Source organism: Camellia sinensis, chromosome 6 (assembly GCF_055761805.1).
Source record: "Camellia sinensis isolate YWXY chromosome 6, ASM5576180v1, whole genome shotgun sequence".
NCBI classification, from domain to species: Eukaryota; Viridiplantae; Streptophyta; class Magnoliopsida; order Ericales; family Theaceae; genus Camellia; species Camellia sinensis.
The window spans coordinates 188,537,152-188,557,868 of NC_138966.1; the positions used below are offsets into that span (position 1 = coordinate 188,537,152).

Here is a 20,717-nt window from a genome sequence, read left to right on the forward strand (position 1 = left end):
TAAGAAATTCAGATTTAAAATTCAATTTAATCATTATTAATAGTGGATACTTTATGTGAACTTAATAAATACAATCTAAATTTTTTTTTCAAAAAACATAAAATAAAAATACAATCACCGTGTGATTGTATTCAAAAAATATGAATACAATCTTCTTCTTTTTTTCAAAAAACACAGATTAAATGGAGTGTAAAAAAAATAATCATTTAAAAAATAAAAATCACCATGTGATCAAAATGGAGTGTAAAAAAACATAATCACAATTTTGCTCATAAACAATAAAATAAAATAAAAAAGGGTAAATTACATTTACCTCCCCTGAGGTTTCTGACAAATACAGGGACCTCCCCTGTGGTTCGAATAATTACAGTAACACCCCCTACTTTACCTGACATTGTCAAGTTTTCCCCAAAAGTTGACAGCCGTTTAAACCCCTAACAGACCCTGCCTATGTCATCAAATGTAAACAATAAAATGCCCATAATACCCTCAACCCATCTATATATAGCAAATGGTCTCTCCAGCTTCACTTCAGTAAATCCAAGTGGAAGAGAAAAATTTAGAGAGGCAACCAAAACTAAAGAACAACAAAAAGAAGAAAGGGCCAAGCACAAACACAGGTATGTTTCCAATCACAATAACTATTTAAAAAAAAAAATTGCATATGAAAATGCATTATAACTATGCCCATTATTGAGAAATGAAGCACAAGCACAACACATATGTTCCCAGTCACATTAACTATTTAAAAAAAAAAAAATTGCATCTGAAAATGCATTATAACTATGATCCATTATTGAGAAATGAAGCACAAACACAAGTATGTCCCATGAATATATGTCCTGAAAATGCATTATAACTATGATCCATTATTGAGAAATGAAACACAAACACAGGTATGTCCCATCAATATATGTCCTGAAAATGCATTAAAACTCTCACATTTCATGAATGTAGGTTCACTGGATGGATATATCATCATCAAGTAATGGAGGAGGGGTGATGAAATATAGAAGCAAGATCTGTTACTGTGGGAGCAAAGCAACAATTAAAGTCACTGAATCTGAAAAAAACAGAGGCAAATTGTATTACTTATGCCCAAATGGGAAATGCGGATTCTGGGAGTGGTGCAAACCAGTAAACTCATCTATTGGAGGAGAAATGATGATGGAAGACACTCAAACAACTGTTAACAGACACACTTTATCCTATGAAGAAGAAAGTCCTGCAACGAATTTAATGAACCAAATGGGGGCTATACAAACAAGGATGCAAGTACTTGAAGCAAACATGGGGTTTATAAAGATGATAATGATCATGAATTTTGTGATGTGTTTGATTTCCCTAATGGTTGCTCTAAAAATGTAATGGTAATGATTCACCTACTGTTTTGTAATGGCCCTGTAATGGCCCTTTTGTAATGGCCCTTATGTAAGGTTTTGTAATATTTGGTAATAGACCTTATGTTTGTAATGCAATATGTTTTGTAATGGACCATATATAAATATGATGAAGTTATTTCAGCATTATGTAAATATGCACATCTCATTTGAATAACATAATGACCTGTAAACATAATCTAAACAGCAAGTAAAACCATTCCATAAATATGCACCTGTTTAATTACATCATGATTGTTGTAAAATATGTTCAAGTAGTTTACTTACATCATTCCTATCAGATATGTTCAGTTACATCATCAGTTATAAAATACTTCATGGCCACTACAAAAAAACAAAAATGGCCACATCATTATATTGCTATTCTTAGCATTGCATGTCCACTACAAAAATACAAAAAAATGGAACATGATCCTCACTAACTATACAGTCAAGCAACATATATTTTATACCTTCAACCTATGTTAATCCTTGTACCCAAAATATCAACAACTTAGCTAAGTCATCTGCAAAAAAAGTCAAACAAACAAACAAACAAATAAATTGATGTTGTTTGACCTGTGTCACAAACAAACAAATATCAACAACTTAGCTAATTTCATTGTAACTTCATAAGTAAGTTCATAACTAACATGATGTTGTGTGACCTGTGTCACACATTCAACAGGCATTGGGGGGGTCCCTCTTGGAATATCGTAAATTGAAAACCAAAGTAAGGTAATAAATATGCATATCAATATCACACATTCAGCATACCATTGGCTCTCAAGTAAGTTGCCTTAGAATAGTAGGGGTGGACAAAATCTTCTATGTTTAACCTACTGTGAGAAATTGCAGCCACGGCATGCTTGCATGGAAGACCAGATATTTCCCACTGTCTACATACACAAGTCATTGCCCCAATATGGACAATGTGATTAACCCCCTCATTATCCTTCACCTCATACTCATTGCCTCCTGCATACTCCACTGTGCAAGTCCTTGACCATTTCTGTGTGACCTCAAGCTGTTTCTTCACATTCAATGTGACATTAGATTTCCATTGCATTGCCTTTTGGTACCTCATCTGAAACTTACCCATCAACTTGCACCTTATGCCCTCTAACATAGTTAAAATTGGCTGAGTTCTCAAATTTCCTAACCAATTGTTGAAGGACTCAGTCATGTTATTTGTGATGTGATCACTTCTAATCCTACCATCAAATGCATGCCTAGACCTTCCTTCAACTGGAACCTTCTGCAACCAAATGCAAGCATCATTGTTTAGGTCCTTAATGGCTTGCATAGCCTTATCATACTCCATCTGATTGTAAGCCCTTGCTGCTCTCCAAAATTGCTTCCTCAAAATTAAACTCGGAAATTTGGCTCTGAAATTGTTATATAGGTGCATGCAACATCTTCTATGAGTTGCCTCCGGTATAATGTCACTCACAATCTTATCAAGGCCCTGCATATAAAAACAATGAAACATTACTAAGCATTACAAGTTTAAAATTAGAGAATCATTTGTAATTATGTAAGTAAAGTAGTTGTTGAATATGTCAGTAAAGTACCTTTTGTTGATCAGACATGATGGTCCATGGTCTAAAAGGTAGTGCATCTTCTATGATTGTTCTCAAGTTGTGCAAGAAAAAAGACCAACTGTCCTTGCATTCACCCTCTACTATTGCCAATGCCAATGGAAACAAGCCATTATTTCCATCCAAGGCAACTGCTGAAATTAAAACACCACCATAGGGACCCTTCAAGAGACACCCATCTACCCCTATGAATGGCCTACATCCATTAATGAACCATGCTTTCATTGCATCAAATGATATGAAAATTCTTTGGAACAATGGATATTGAGGAATGGTAGGGTCTGGTTGTTCTCCATCTTCTGAGACTGGGGTAGAAGGTATGTCATAATTTATGACAACCAAGCTGCCAGGGTTTGTTTTGTTGATTTGACTAGCATATGTTGGCAACAACACATATTGGCTCCCATGATCACCCTCCAGCTCCTCCTTGCACCTCCTTTTGGCTCTATACAGTTGCATTCTTGAAGCCTCAATCCTAAACATTTTATTCAGTTTCATTTGCATGGTATCTAAGCCCATGTGTGGATTGTCCTTAAAACTTTCAACCATTTTTTTAGCAATCCAAGCTGATGTAGCTTCAGTGTTTGTGTTCATCCTGCTACATGTGTGAGTAGGTACTAAGGTTTTAATCTTGTAGGTGATCCCATCTGGAAATGGAGATGCATGAATTCTCCAAGGGCAGCCCTCAGCAGCACAATGGGTTGTTACTCTAGACTTCTCATTTTTGTCTCTTACTATCTTGAAACCAGTTTGCATTGTATAGTCCCTTAATGTAGCCCTAAAAGTATTCACTTCTGGAAAAATCATCCCTTCTTCCAACACAACTTCTCCATCTTGATTCATATATGGCTCTTTCCCATTGTAGGTACCATTCATGCCTGGAAACCTCATCTCTTCATCATCTAGACAGTCTGCTTCATCATCATAATCATCATCAGTACTAGAATATGGCACTTCATCATCACCAGATTGGTAATCACTAAGTTCAGCATCATCACTTGAGCACTCATTATCATCATCACTCAAAATCTCATTGGCATCTGATTGGTTTTCATCCTCAGCAGTTGCATTCCAATTCCTATCCTCATCACTAAACCCATAAACATTGTCCTGATGGTACTCTTCATCTACATCTATAGTATGGTAGTCTTGCTCTACATCTATAGCATCTACTCCATGATTTTCATTTCCAACATTACTTTTATGTCCACCATCACTCATTCCAATAGAATATTCTATGTTTACATACAAGTTAATTGTTTTACTCCTTCCTTGCACATAAAACATGTCTAGCACATCAAGATCATTTTCTACTAATCTCCTTCTGTCAGTACCAGGCATATCACAATGCAATGTGATTGCTATTGCTTCACTACAAGAAATGTGAGACAGGACTGTTGCAGTTACATCCTTCAAGGCATCAATGTAGCAATACATATTTGGGTCCACATCAAACACTCTTCCCACTTTTCCTTTGTAGTTGATGATTAAATCAAAATAAGGAAATGCAGCCATACTGTAATCATAATGATGTTGCAGCCATACTGTAATCATAATGATGTACCAATTATAAAATAAAATAAGCAAGCCCATACAATGACTAATTGACAAGAAAAAGAAGAAAAATGACGTAAAAATTAACTCAGTACTCAACAATTAACTGAAGAAAATATGCAAACATGAAGAAATCCGTAAATTACACTATAATTATACTAATATTAAACAATCATAAGTAAAACCCAACAAATCAGAAATTCATTCTAAACATACATCTCCTGAATAACACCCAGAAAATCATAAATTCATAAATTTTCAACAAATTCCCTGTATTCGAATCAGAAATTTTGCAAATCAAATAAAAGCCCTCAACATTGCAAATCAAATAAAAGCCCTAAACATTGCAAATCAAATAAAAGCCCTAAACATACATCTCATAAATAAAATAAAAAAAATCAGAAATTTATATTAAATCCCTACATTACACTATTATTATAGTAATATTCAACAAATTCCTTTTTTCCAGTCAGAAATTTTGCAAATAAAATATAAACTCTAAATATATATTTTCGAAGTAAACCATTTTCACATACATTTCATCAAATCAAACACAGAATACAAACAAATTTATAAGAAAAAAGATGGAAAAAAATATTCGAAAATCATCAACACACATTTTAAAACACTATTCGAAGCTTACAGAGTTCGAAGTCTTACCTGGAAGCCGTAACAACAACTTCTCACCGATGAAACTCTTTTACATTGTGTACTGGCAACGACGATCGGTTCAAAACCTCAAGCTTTTTCGTCTTCTTCACAATCGACGATCGGTTCACGACGATCGCCTCCCTCTCTCTTTTCTTTCTCTGAACAATTCGATTTGTATTGTGAATGTATTGATTAGGGATTTTGTGAACAAAGGGCTTTTTGGTCTTTTTGCAAGAAAAAGCAAGGGTCACATGGTCATTATCTATTGGATACTAACGTCGTTTGGGCAAAATAGACGGAATGGGGGAAACTTGACAATGTCAGGTAAAGTAGGGGGTGTTACTGTAATTATTCAAACCACAGGGGAGGTCCCTGTATTTGTCAGAAACCTCAGGGGAGGTAAATGTAATTTACCCAATAAAAAAACAATGAAGTCAATTGGTAATTAAAAAATACAATTCAGCTTGTTTGGTTCTGATTTTCAGAAAACAGTTTTTAGAAAATTCTACTTTTTTATTTTCTGTATTTCAATATTTTTAATGAATTTTTTAAATATTTTAAACAATTTTTTTTTTAAAATTTTTAGACACACATAACATAAATACACTTAAAAAGTATAATATCTGTGAAAAAATATTTAAAAAATACATTTAATACCAAAACATACGAAAAAAAAAATTCAGAATTAATTTTTTAAAAATATTTTTCAAAAATATTTTACTGTTTAGATACATCTAAATAAGGTATATCTAAAAAAGTTAAAAAGTTGCTTAAAATTTTAAAAATATTCACTAAAAACAAAAAAATACGAAAAATAAAAAACTAAGATTTCAGAAAATTGAAACCAAACACACTGATTTTTTTTTTTTTTCAAAAAACATAGTGAGTGAAAAACTGTATCACAATAAGTTAATTGATAGTTAAAAAGCAAAATCAATTTTTTTTTTAAATAAAAAATACAGTGAGTTAAAAAACCTAATTACAAAATACAGTCTATTCATCATCATCAATAATATGTACTTTATGTGGACTTAATGAATACAATCTTCTTCTTCTTTTTTTTCTTTCAAAAAACATAGATTAAAATTAAAATATTAAAAAATAAATTAAATCCAATCACAAGCACAAAATACAATCCAATCATCATTAATAGTTGATATTTTATGTGAACCTAATGAATATAATCAATCTTAACCAATATATTTTTTTCAAAAAACATAGATAAAAAATAAAATATTAAAAAATAAATTAAATTCAATCACAATCACAAAATACAATTCAACCATATTAAAAAATAAATTATTTACTTATCGACTTTGAAATGTTTTTTCTTTCAAGATTCTATCTTATTCTCTCTCAAATTGCTGTGTAAGGTTGCTGCTCTCTTCTAAACTTTTTTGTTTAGGCTGTTGTGATAGGGTTTCTTTAGGTTGGTGTGATATAGGGTTTAGGTTAATAATAATAGGTAGGCGTGAGTTTCTTTACGCAAAGACAGAACAATTGTTTTTATTATTATTTTTAAATCAAAAAATTAAGAAATACATTTAGTTAAAAAATACAATCACATTTGTTTTTCACACCGTCTAATCAAAACGGAATGCATGTAAAAAAACATAATCATATTTTCATTCATTCTCATAATAAAAAAATAAATGAAAACAAAAATAATGGTGTCAATTGAATAAAGAAATAAATAAAAAGAAAAGCAATGAAATCAATTGAAGATTACTTACAGGAAAATAACAGCTGATTGTTGAAGTAATGAAGTCAGGTGACTGTTGAAGCAAGGAAGTCAATTGAATAAAGAAATAGATGAAAAAAAAAGAGTAAGTATTAAAAAATTATATGAAAAGAAAAGTAATAACAGTCAATGAAAGATTATTCACAGAAAAAGTGGAGGTGAAAAATAAGATGCGACTGTGAAAAGTGGAGGTGAGAAATAAGATGCGGCTATAGAGGCGTAAAGAAAAAAAATAAAGTAAAAGATAGGATTTAGGATTATTTAAAAAAAGGTGGGATTGAGTTTTTTTTTTTTTAAAAAAAATCCAAAAATTAAGAAATTTAGATTAGATTATTACAACTTCTACAAAATTTATGAGTTAAAAAAATTCTTTTCCTTATATAATAAATTAAAAAATTAACTAAAATAATAAATTTTCAAACGGACGTAGTCACACCGAACAAAAGCAACTATCTATTCTAAGTAACTTATAATTACACCAAACACCAGCAACCTAACTTTCTTACTCCTTTTTCTGTCCCATTTAAAAAGGAAACTAACTAGTGGCAAAGCTTTTCAGCATCAATCTTTTTTTTTTCTTTTTTTTTTTTTCTTTTTTTTTTCAAGAGGGTAGAGGGAAGGCCCCCCTACAGAACGCTCATCCAATCCAATATGGGAATTCTCACCCTCTCTCTTCTTTCTCTCAATTTTTTTACTAACCTCATTCGCTCGGTTTGATTTTTATTTTCAGAATTAACTTTTTTTTTTAAAAAAAATTCTGTATTTTTTAAATACTTTTAACAATATTTTTTAAAAAAATTTTAAACACGCTTAATATAAATACACTTAAAAAGTATAATACTTGTAAAAAAAATTTAAAAAAAATTTACTAAATACCAAAAATATAAAAAAAATACAAAAATTTAATACTTTTTTATGTTTTTGTGTATTTATTAATTTTTTAAAATATTTTCTCACAAATATTTCATTATTTAGATACATGTAAGTATATTTCATCTTAAAAAGTAAAAAAAATTATTTAAAATTTTAAAAATATTCACTAAAAAAACAAGAAAAATAAAAAATTCTATTTTCAAAAAATTAAAACCAAACATACTAATAAATCATTACTTCCAACTTTATTTTTTTTAAATTCAATTTCTTTGTTTTTGTTTTAGTGTTAAAAAAAAATTCACTAAAAAAATCACTTTTAAATCCTATTAGAATAGAAAAGGGAAATTTAATCTAACATCTCCCTCCAACTTTTAGTAATGGGAGATATCCACAATATTTCTTTTTGTAGTCTAAGGTCCTTGGATGACTAACTAGTTTACTTTCAACTTCATCGCATTATCAGGAGTGTCCCAATCTTCACAATCCTTGACAAGCTTCTTTTTCAAACCTTGCTTCCCAATCTCCTTCTCTTCCCCGACTTTCATGATCGGACTCTCGTACATTAATTGTTATTAAGCTTATGATATTATCTCATACGATGAGATGCAGGTGAAGAAAATGAGTACAGACGTATCATTTATCCTTGATGCTTTGCAGATTTCTTCTACTATTAAAGTGCAGGTTAGATGTTTGTGATGAGTACAGACCCACCTCTCAGCATTTGTTTAATTTTTTGATTATTGTGGTAAAGTTATCTATTTGTGATGCTTCGCTTCCAGTACTTTGCTTTTTGTTTGTAAAAACCCTTCTTTAACCTGGATCGGGTGTTATTCTTGTAGGATGGCAAGATAAGAAGACGTGACAAGTGGCCAAAGTGGGTTCCAACTTCAATAGAGCATAAATTATCCTCACCGGCTCTTAGACCCCAGGGACAAGCTGCAGAGAAGGCTACTGTTGCTTCAAAGAATGAGTTTGATAAGAAGAGTGATAAGAAGCTATCAAATAATGAGAATATGGAAGAGAACTTATCAGCAAACAGAGAAGTTATAGGGAAGTACAGAATTTCTTTGGAATGGATCCAAAATTTCTTTGGGATGAATTCAGAATTTCTCTGGAAACAAAATTTCTATGGGAACAAAATTTCTTTGGATGGCCAAAGTGGATTCCAACTTCAACAGAGCAGAAATTATCTTCACCAGCTCTTAGGCCCCAGGAACAAGCTGTAGAGAAGGCTACTGTTGCTTCAAAGAATGAGTTTAATAAGAAGAGTGATGAGAAACTATCAAATAATGAGAATATGAAGGAGAACTTATCAACAAACAGAGAAGTTATAGAGAAGTGCAGAATTTCTCCAGGATGGATCCAAAATTTATCTGGTGACGGATCTAAAATTTCTCTAGAAACAAAATTTCTCTGGGATAAATTCAGAATTTCTCTAGGAACAAAATTTCTCTAGAATGAATCCAGAATTTCTCTAGGATCAAATTTTCTCTGAATTGATGTATAAAGACTTTACACATTATGAAAATATTATATATCATTTATGCTATAAAATCTCAATGCCAGAGACCCTAAAAAAAAATCCCCAATAGAAAACCCTAAAAATAAAAAATTTTAAAAATTCTAAAGTAAAAAAAAAAAAAAAAAAAACTAAAAATATTATGTTTTGTTTTTTGTATTTAATAAATTTTTTTATTTTTTAACTTTTTCTCACTCCTTGTACACTAAAAAATTACATTTATAGAACTAATTATGAAAAATAATATTATTTTTTAACTGCTGCCAAGCTCAACCTTGCCATGGATAAAGCTGTTATATCGAGGAATAGATGAATTCTCTAAGAGCATCTCCAATGGTTGTTGCTATAATATCATTGCTATTGTTATAATTTGACAATGAATAGTACTATTTTGTCAAATTATAGCAATGGTGCTCCAATGGTCACTTGTTATTTTGGCAATTCTCAACCAACTTTCCCTCCAAGTTCGTAGGTGCTATTTAGATATAGGTTTTTTTGTGATTTTATTTTTGTTTATTTTTTGTCTTTTATGACATTTTTTTAAGTATTTGTAAAAAAAAATTATATATGTATATTATTCCCGGCTAGACAAATATAAAAAATGGAAAAATTTTGAAAAATTAAAAATAAATAAATAAATATAATTTAATTTGAAAAATTAATTGGTTTTCTACTGTTTCAATTATGTTTTTTCAATTGAATTTAGAGCCACAAATATGTTCATATTTGTTGACGTGGCATGTTTGACGATTGCTATTTTACTTGTCAAATTTGAGAATAGATATGACATATGCCATCTTTGACAAGTAAAATAGCAAATCATTAAAGACCCACTTTTTATTACTATTGGTAAATTATAACTTTGACAAGTATTTTAAGAACCCCATTAGAGATGCTCTGAGTGAAAAACATTTAACAGATGGGCAGCTCGGCAAGATGTACTTTTAGGTCCCATCTTTGCTCGGAAAATTATCTTTTGCTCCTTTGATTTTTGTTGATTAAAATAATAAGATTTACCATTTTTTTTCTCCCTTTAAGAAATAATTGAACAAATATCTATCAACGAATAATATAAAATAATATTCAAGAACTACCAAAAAACTTTTCCCTTTGCTCACCATGCAACTTTAAAATTCTACTGTTAGAGATGGAAACTTTCTTGGGAGAAAATTGCAATTAAATAAAAAATAATTAAAGTAAATATACTTTTATAGAAGTATAATGAATAAATGAGAGTTGTTTTACTTGTACTAGACACAAAACTCATTTACACCTTTAGTAATATATTATTTTATTTTATCATTTCCATTTAAATACAACTTTGTTGTTAAAAAAGACAGTTCTAAACCTTACAAAACATGTTAAAGTTTTCATCCATGTAAGAAATGTGACAAATTTGGTCTGACCCAACTCACTTAAAATAAATAAATAAATAAATAAAAAATCACAATTGTTATAAACACAAAAGGATAAAAATTAAAAATAAATTTTCATACTAGCATTAACATTTTGGTGCATTTAAAAATCAAAATCTATAAATCAATAATAAATTTTATAATATTAAAAAAAATCATAAACTTTACCACCAATACAAAATTATTTTCTCAACTTCACACTACTGAAATGTTATTCTCCTCCATTATCAATCTCCCATCCTTTTGTGTAGCCCAGACACAGAGACTGTTTTTGAATAAATAAAAAGAAAAAAAAAATAAGACACAGAGACTGTTTGTAAGACTTGTTTGTTTCATACAAAGGTTACCAACAATGGGGGAACACCTGTCCTTGCATAAAACCATATATTAAACGTGACTTAATTTTAGAGATTTTAAGTATTTATAATTTGTATAATAATTGAGGCTAATAATAATGACATAATACTAGTTAGTACACTAATGTGTACATTAATTGGTGCATATCACCACTGTATATTATGTCCAGGGTAATGTTAAGAAAATCAAATTTTCTACCAAACAAATGACTAAATATCTTACATAGATGTGGAATCTATAATTTTGTAAATCTCACATCCATATAAAATATTTAATTATTTATTTAATAAAAAAATTAAGACTAATAACATTTTAACTGCCCTTACGGTCACACTGTGATGCTAGGTGGTTTTTTACGACATAAATTAGCCTTCAATCATTTATCTTTGGCCCTGTGATGAATAGTCTTGATTTTTTATTTTTTATTTCTTTGGGGTTCATAAAGTGAGAATAGCTTTGATTATTATGAGCACTTTATTCCTTGTTTCTTTGGTAAACCCATCTTCGATTAAAAAGAGTAACGCTAGGTACAAAAAAAAAAAATATTTAAAATATTTTATATATGATTTAGATTCATTTAAAATGTGAGTTTCACTATATAGGTTAAATCTCAATCATATATTATTTTTCTAAATAAAGTCTTATGTATAAATTTTGTGCACATATATTTATTTTTACCTTAAATACATGTTCAATTAGCAGAAAATATTAATTTGGTGCAATTTTTTATAGAAACATTAAATCATAAACTTTTTATTTTTTATTTTTATGAATGTATGAATATTTTTTTTAAAGCACACTAAAATGTAATTTCACCTAAAATCAACCAATATGATAGTTTTCTATTGACTATTAATGAAGTCTTCAATAGGCATTGACGCATTAGTTGACTTGGTTTTACGTTTCAATGGTGATCCCTTTGTAGGAATCCGAATTCTCGGCGAACCTACCCGGCAGCCCCCCAAAACAACGTCGTTTTGGGTTTTTTTTTTTTTTGTTTTCTTTTCTTTTCTTGTTCTTCGTTCTTTTCTTCTTCTTCGTTTTTTCCGACGAGCTGCCATAACCAGAGGGGAGGGGAGAGGGAGAAAAGGGAGGAAGGAGGAGGGAGGAAGCTGCGAGCTCGCCATCGTAGCTCGTCGCCTCGCCGCCGGCCGTCGCAGCCGTCCGATCGTCGCCCGATCCAGATCGTCGCCTCCAGCACTGCACCGCCGTCGCCTCCGCCTCCGGCGCCGCCTCCTCCTCCTCCTCCTTCCCCACTGGTTATGGCTCCCTCCAGTCCGACCCTTCCCTTCCCCCTCCTCCTCCTCCCTCCTCCTTCCTCCCTCCCTCTTCCTCTCCTTTCTCCCTCTCTTCCTCTGCGTTTTTTTTTTTTTGAAAATTTGCCCCCAAAACGACGTCGTTTTGGGGGCTACCGGGTAGGGCGGCCGAGAATCCAGACTCCCTTTGTAGAGGTTGAGTTCAATCAAGTTGGCAATAGGTTATTATGGGACCTGGACCCACAAACACCGCAATGACATCTCAGAGTATATTTTTTTTCTCTTACGTTCCAAAAAAAAAAAAAAAAAATTTCAATCCTATAGGCCTTTTTTTTTTATGATAAAATGCAAATGATAATTGTGTAAAAATGACATAATTCTAATTTAGACTTCAATAATTTACAATTATTTTCTAATATTTTTATTTACATAATATACCATCCTCATACATACATACATATATATATATATATATATATATAAACACATAGAAAGAGACAGAGCGAGAGGGGAGGGCAATTGTTAAAAAAATATCTCATATCGCCAATGACCCAACTAATTCCAGGAACATTCACATGAAAAGGAGAGAAATAGATGGAAGCCCATGAAGAATGACACTATTATATTGGCGTGGCAGCTAAGGAGAATCAATGTTTTGATAATGACATCATGATTTATATTACAATTTACTTATTATTTAAGTTTTATTATTCATATTAATGGTAATGGTAAGATATTATATGATAAAAAAAAAATGATCAATCATAAAATATTGTCATCCATGTTTTACCCAATAAATGAGGTGTTTAGGATAAATTACAATAACTTTCTTTGGTAATTTTACTCTATGATTTAAATACACATATTCTTAAAATAATAAAAAATCCATATGGGGTTGTATGGCAAAGGAATCTGGTTCTTAATTTTTTCTTTAATAAAGGGTTAGAGATTGAAAATTCTCTAAAAAGTCCACTCACCACCATGAAATTGCAAAATATTTATCTATATATTATGTTCACACATGTAAAACTCACAACCAGTTAAAAAAATTAGAACTAACTGCTGTTACAACTATTGTTCCCATTAATAATTATAAGGCCAGTGAAAGCTTCATCTCCATCAAAACCATCCCTCAAGCTTTCAATTGAAACCATAAATCTGAGATTTGCGTTCTGATAAGGGGTTCATCTACTCAACAGATGTTTAGGAAAATGATTTGTGGGAAGAACCAACGCAAGTCCATAGACAACAATAATGGCTCCAGAAAGAAGATCAAAGGCACAGTGGTTTTGGTGAAGAAGAATATTCTGGACATGAACGATTTGGGTGCCTCGGTTCTTGATCGAGTTCATGAGTTCTTGGGAAAAGGTGTTTCGCTTCAGCTTATCAGCTCTGATCGTGGCGACCCAGGTCAGCCTCTCTCTCTCTCTCTCTCTCTAAGTTCAGTAAGTGTCGAGTAATTTCCCAAATGTTCATACATTTTCTCAGCAACCAAACAGAGGCTAGTGATTCAATTCCTCTCTTCTTAATTAGCAGTTTTGGAGAAGTCATTTTTGTCACCTTCTAGAATCTCCAGTTACAACCTTCTCTTAGGAAGAGAGAGAGAGAGAGCCGTAGAGACAGAATTGATGTGAGTTCTGTTCTAAGGGAGCTCTTGTGTCCCATTCCAAGACTACCAATGGCAAGCTTCTCACAGAGAGAGAGAGAGAGAGAGAGAGAGAGAGAGAGAGATCGATCTAATCCAGCAAACATTTTCTTTTAGTTGTTTGGTTCCTTTGTTCCTGGAAAATATTTGTTGAACTTGACTTATGAGGAAAACACTTTTTTGGAATTTATTTATTTATTTATTTATTTTGTATTTTCTACCTTTTGATACTACGGCCAAGTTTGGGATACTTAAAAAAAGTCAAAAAACTAAAAAGTTACTCAAAAAGTTAAAAAGTTAACACTATTCACCAAAAGTCAACAATTACGGCTACACAACTCCCAATCCTAATTTTCCTTTACAAACCAATTTTTATAATTTTTTATTACACATTTTTCCATAAAAAGTCAAAAAGTTAACCCAAACATCCATATTTTTTCTCTCAACTTTTTAGTCCAAAAAGACAAAAAATACACTTATTTAGGACACCCCAAATAAAAATCGACAGAAAATGTTTTTCCCAGCCAACCGACAAAATACATTTTCCGTATTAAAATCTTATCAATGCAACCACCCGCTTCCACCACCAGCAACCACCTCCATCTCTACTACTAAAATGAAAAATTTACGAAAAACAGTCTCCAACCAGAAACAATTTTTTTAGTGTCTTGTTATTGTACTGTGAATGGTTCTAATTACAGAAGACTAGTGTACTGGTTTACATAGAACTCATTTGGGATGCCATACCAATGGAGACTTTTTCTTGCATTGTTTCTCCTAGACAATGCTGAAATTTTTTTTTCCCTACATGTTTAGCAAATGGCGAGCACGGGAAGGTGGGAAAACCAGCATATCTTGAGAAGTGGATTACGACAATCACATCAGTGGCATCGGCTAGCGAGGCTTCGTTCAACGTTACATTCGACTGGGATGAGGCCATGGGTGTTCCTGGTGCTTTCATGATCCGAAACCACCACCACAGACAGTTCTACCTTAAGACGGTGACCTTAGAGGATGTTCCCCGGCACGATCAAATCCTTTTCGTGTGCAATTCTTGGGTTTACCCAGCACATCGCTACAGAAATGACCGCGTCTTCTTCACAAACAAGGTAATTCTAATTTGAAATTAAAAACCAAATGTTGGATACAAGTGACTCTTACCTTACTTCTCTAGAACTATTACTATGAATGGTCTATCAGATTGTGAATCTTTTGAGAGGGGATAGGACAAGGTTCTGAAAAGCGGTTGCGGTCGCCGTAACGGTGGCGGTGACGCGGTTGTGGTTGTGGGGTGTAAAGGCCGTAGTGTAACGGTTGCGGTAACCGGAACCGTGAATTTTTTTATTTTTCGCACAATTTGAAAAAAACTTACCGATACGCATATTTTTTTTCCATGATCATATTTATTGGGTTAAAAATAAATATTGATCAATTTTTATAAATTTTTAAATATGATTCAATATATTTCATATTTTTAAATTACTATAAATTGAGTTTTTTACATTTTATTTTAATAATTAATGACTTTATATTTTACAAAAAATTAATCACTAACTATTATATATAAGATAAATAATGACAAAAGTAAGAGAATAAATAGGAGCCTAAATATATATATATATATATATACATATTTTAACCAAGCCAAATAGATAATGACCACATTTATTATTATTATTATTTTCAAACAATATATAGATAGACACACACAAACAAAATGGTTTAGTGATAGCAGCTGAATAGAATAGCATAGGTCTTATAGTTTCAACAAATCAATAACATGTTCTTCATCTTCCCTCTTCTCTCTCTCTCACTCTATCTCTTGCTTCTCTATTTTCTCTTTATCTTCCCTCTTCTCTCTATCCCTCTTCTCCCATTTTCAACTTTTTTTTGTGTGTTTTTTCGAAAGAAACAGTTTGGAACCGTTACATAACGGTGCGTAACAGGCCGTTACGGCTGTTACGGAACCGTTACGACCGCTATGGCAGCCACTACGGCCGACACACTTGTGAATCTCAATCACACTGCAAAAGCGGCCGTAACGGGTGGCGGTAACCGCCAAAACCGTTACGTAACGGCGTTACGTAACGGTTGCGGCCGCTTTTTAAAACCTTGGGATAGGATGTTTTATGGTCATATGCTGATGATCGAAATAGAATGGAATTGAAATATCACTTAAAACTTCTAAGGTAGTGAAATTCCTCGTCGGGTAAGTTTTTGATCCTCATGAAAAGCGTAATGATCTAGGCTTCTAGGCACTGTCTCGGAGTAAGTTTTTTTGGCATTAAATATGGGGTGAGATAAGAACTAAGAAGTAAATGCTCTGACCTACAATTCTGTGATTTTTGTTATCAGACCTACCTACCACACAATACACCAGAACTACTACGCCATTATCGGGAGCAAGAACTTGTTAATCTCCGAGGAAATGGATCGGGCATGCTCAAGGAGTGGGATAGAGTTTATGACTACGCATACTACAATGATTTGGGAATGCCCGACAAAGGATCAGATTATAAACGGCCAGTTCTTGGTGGATCTGAGGAGTACCCATATCCCCGAAGAGGAAGAACTGGCAGGGCACCAACTAAAGCCGGTTAGAAGCTCATCTAGCTAGCTTTTATCATTTTATTCGAGAATGACTTCGTGACATTTGGTGTTTTAAACTCTTCACTAAAAGTTCTTACTATTTTAGTAGCATTTAGTTTAGATAATTTTTACGTGCTTTGCAGATCCTAACACTGAAAGAAGATTACCTCTTCTTAGTTTAAACATTTATGTTCCAAGAGATGAACGGTTCAATCATGTGAAGATGTCGGATTTCCTTGCTTACGCACTCAAATCCGTAGGACAGGTACTCCTGCCAGAGGTCAAGGCTTTATTTGACAAAACTCCTAATGAGTTCGATACATTCCAAGACATACTAAACCTTTATGAAGTGGGGTTTAAGCCGCCAAAAGGGTTCTCATTATATAAATTTAGGAACTGCATCCGATGGGAGATGCTGAAGGAGCTCTTCCGCTCTGATGGTGGTGAGCGGTTCCACAAATTTCCTATGCCCGATGTAATCAAAGGTTCATTTTCTCCACATCTCACTTGGACTCTAATTCTCTAAAACTCTAGATCCTTCATGATCGATTTAGTTCTCTATCTTCAAAGTTAAAGAGTTTTCATGCGATATTTCAGAGGATAGGTCTGCCTGGAGGACAGACGAGGAGTTCGCACGAGAAATGCTTGCGGGTGTGAACCCTGTTATCATCCGACGCCTCCAAGTAAAATATAATTCTCATTTGATAAATTCTCTGTTATTGGCTTGTAGTGTTTTAACTAGAATATTATTTAATTATTATTATTATTATTATTTTTACCTCAGGAATTTCCACCTGCTAGCAAGCTCGATCCTAAAATATATGGTAATCAAACCAGTTCAATGACCAGAGAGCTAATTGAGAAGAACATGGGTGACCTAACAGTAGATGAAGTACTATCCTCCCTTCGTTTTGTTTTTGTTGTTTTTCTAAATTATTACTTAAATAACCCGATTCATTTGGTCTTAAATATCGAATTTTAATTTATTTGCTTCTGATACAACTATAGGCAATTGAGAATAACAAGCTGTTCATATTGGATCATCACGATGCACTAATGCCATACCTGACACGGATAAACTCAACCACCACGAAGACCTATGCCAGTAGAACACTTCTCTTGCTGCAAGATGACGGAACATTGAAGCCATTGGCAATCGAGTTGAGCCTACCACATCCACAAGGTGAACAACATGGTGCCAAAAGCCAAGTCTTCACTCCAGCAGACCTCGGCATTGAAGGTGCCGTTTGGCAACTGGCTAAAGCTTACGCTGCAGTAAGTGATTCTGGTTACCATCAGCTCATTAGCCACTGGTATGATTCCATCCACAAAATGGGTAAATAGAAATAACTTTTTATAGTTTGGAGGAATGTGTACCTGAAAGCTTATGATTCCCGGTACAGGTTGAACACGCATGCAGTAATTGAGCCATTTGTCATTGCAACGCATAGACAATTAAGCGTGCTTCACCCAATACATAAGCTCTTGCATCCCCATTTCCGCGATACTATGTATATAAACGCCTTGGCTCGACAGATCCTCATCAATGCTGGTGGGGTGCTTGAGAGAACTGTCTTTCCAGCTAGATATGCAATGGAAATGTCTTCTGTAATTTACAAGGGCTGGAATTTCACTGAGCAGGGACTTCCAGCTGATCTGCTTAAAAGGTCAGTCACAGCGCTTTAAACAAAAATTAGCGTCAAAATCTTTGATGTGTGTCGTAAATTTGAATATTTGTTTCCTTTGGCTTTGTTGCAGAGGAGTGGCAGTTGAAGACTCAAGCCAACCATATGGCCTGAAACTTCTGATAGAGGATTACCCCTATGCTGTTGATGGACTTGAAATCTGGTTCGCAATTGAAACATGGGTTCGTGAATATTGCACTTTTTACTACTCCACGGATGAGTTAGTTCGAGGTGACTCCGAACTCCAGTCTTGGTGGATAGAGCTCCGGAATAAGGGCCATGGTGACAAGAAAGACGAGCCATGGTGGCCAAAGATGCAGACACGAGATGACGTCATCAAAACATGCACCATTGTTATATGGGTGGCTTCTGCCCTCCACGCAGCTGTCAATTTTGGCCAATACCCTTACGCTGGCTATCTTCCTAACCGCCCAACTGTGAGCCGCCGGTTCATGCCAGAGCCTGGGACTTCTGAGTATAGTGAGCTTGAAACAAACCCTGAGTTAGCCTACCTGAAAACAATAACAGCCCAGTTCCAAACCCTCCTCGGCGTGTCACTGATAGAGATATTGTCCAGGCATTCTGCAGATGAGGTTTATTTGGGACAGAGGGAAACTCAGGATTGGACTGCGGATACCCAACCTCTAGATGCATTTGCAAGATTTGGGAGCAAGCTGGAGCAAATAGAGAAAAGAATAATGGACCGGAACAACGATTACAAGAGATACAAAAACCGGTTTGGGCCCGTCAAAGTGCCTTATACCTTGCTCTATCCTAACACCTCGGATTACACCAGAACTAGTGGACTTACAGGGAAGGGAATTCCCAACAGTATCTCAATCTAGAAACTCTTGAAGTAATTAATTCGTAAACGAGTGTTTTTGTAGCTACTCATTTTGCTAGTATGTATGTTCTCTAGAAATCAACTCTCGAGCCACTTCAGTAAAAATTGGCTTTTGTAATATCGATTTTTCTTGGTTTTTGAAGGCCAGTATATATATGCAGATTATTCTCAATGTTCCCATTATATCTACATGATATTGATAACAATCGTCTGTGCATATTCTGCATATCTTCAAAACAAGCTTGTGCAGAATCAGAATCAAATATTTTCTTTGATGGAATATGATCATTTGTTCAAATATGAAAAAGAATATAACAAAATTATTTTGAGGGTAAGAAATGCATGAATTGAAAGTAACATTCACAATCTGAAAAGATGTGAATAGTGTGTAACTCATTCATAGCATGATTTATCACATTGAAGACATGGAATTTATTGAAGACACTTTATCATTTTTCCTTTTGAAACTCCAAAGCCTATAATTGTCCTTTTAATGTAGTCAGGAAAGCCTACAAAACTACCAAATCGCTTCCAATTGAGATTTGAAACAAGACACAAGCTTATAAGATCATGAAAGAGCACAGAACAGAAATCTCAGACACTAAGCACTTTATTGATTAAATAAATTGAAACCCAGATTATTAGATGGATTAAGTTAAACAAAATGGATGATTTCTTCAAGACTCACAAAAGGGATCACGGCGATTTAGCGAAAAGAGCAGAATACCAGCATTGAAAAAAACCAAAAATTGATGACAAGTGGAGAAAGAAATGTGAAGGCAGAAGACTAACCTCTGTGGAATTGGAAGCTAAAGCAAAATTTGTGAATGTCCCTGGGACTAATAAAGCAGCACGCGTTCCCAGGTATCAACAGCGAATGTTTTTAAGGTGGGAGGGACACATGGCAAGTGCAACCAAATTCCGCGGATTCGGCTCCTCTGCAGCGGTGGTTCGTCCAGCAGTTTCAACAAGATCACGACGCGTGGCGAATAAGCGATCCAACGAAGGTAATACGACGCTGTTCTTGCGTAATGAAAACGCAGAAACGGACCAATTCCCACCCTCCAAGGAGTAAAGATCCTCTATAGTGATTTTTTCCTAAACTTTCTTAGAGTGTTACATTGTGTGGTTGAAATTTACTGATAAGTCACATTAATTTTTATGATGTGACTTGCCAGTAAATCTTAACCACACAATGTAGCACTGTAGGAAACTTTAGAAAAATTTCACTCTAGAGGATCCTTGGTGCACTCCAAGGGCAACAGATCCCATACCGCTGCCTTTTTTTGTAATTCGATACGACGCCGTCTGATTTGACAAATGCTTATTTTATTTTATTTTATTTTATTTTTTTAAAGATTATTTTTAGAAAAAATTACTTATCAGTGGCACTAGTAATAGAGGGTGAAACACCAATAAATCTTAAATTGTGATTTTATAAATTATTTATTTTTTAATTTTTTTTTTTATGAATCTAAAGGTCTTGTGAAAGTGAAAATTATACAAATGATAGTCACTTATATATTTGAGGTTAATTTTGTAAGGATAAAAATGAATTTCTCTAAATATAAAATTACACAATTTGACAATTCATATTATAAAAGTTTT

General features: G+C 33.4%; 2 protein-coding genes across 3 annotated transcripts; one reads left to right on the top strand and one right to left on the bottom strand.

The window, feature by feature from the left end:
* Positions 1 to 1,602: 1,602 nt before the first annotated feature.
* Positions 1,603 to 7,706, bottom strand: LOC114287059 (uncharacterized). 2 transcript variants are annotated; one of them, XM_082875666.1, is made up of 3 exons: positions 6,919 to 7,706; positions 2,954 to 5,343; positions 1,603 to 2,847 (listed from the first exon to the last, which is right to left on the bottom strand). In XM_082875666.1, the coding sequence occupies exons 2-3, from the start codon at positions 4,571 to 4,573 to the stop codon at positions 2,140 to 2,142; spliced, it is 2,328 nt and encodes a 775-aa protein (XP_082731792.1). In that variant the 5' UTR covers positions 4,574 to 5,343; positions 6,919 to 7,706; the 3' UTR covers positions 1,603 to 2,139. The 2 variants fall into 2 exon arrangements, with proteins under 2 accessions (XP_082731792.1, XP_028086124.2); XM_028230323.2 differs by lacking the exon at positions 6,919 to 7,706 and having other exon boundaries at positions 2,954 to 5,800.
* Positions 7,707 to 12,858: 5,152 nt separating this feature from the next.
* LOC114287060 (putative linoleate 9S-lipoxygenase 5) lies at positions 12,859 to 19,292 on the top strand. Its single transcript, XM_028230325.2, has 9 exons — positions 12,859 to 13,756; positions 14,808 to 15,100; positions 16,347 to 16,587; positions 16,724 to 17,065; positions 17,178 to 17,263; positions 17,365 to 17,472; positions 17,589 to 17,893; positions 17,984 to 18,247; positions 18,339 to 19,292. Exons 1-9 carry the CDS (start codon positions 13,546 to 13,548, stop codon positions 19,108 to 19,110), a joined length of 2,622 nt encoding a protein of 873 aa, XP_028086126.2. The 5' UTR covers positions 12,859 to 13,545; the 3' UTR covers positions 19,111 to 19,292.
* Positions 19,293 to 20,717: the final 1,425 nt, after the last annotated feature.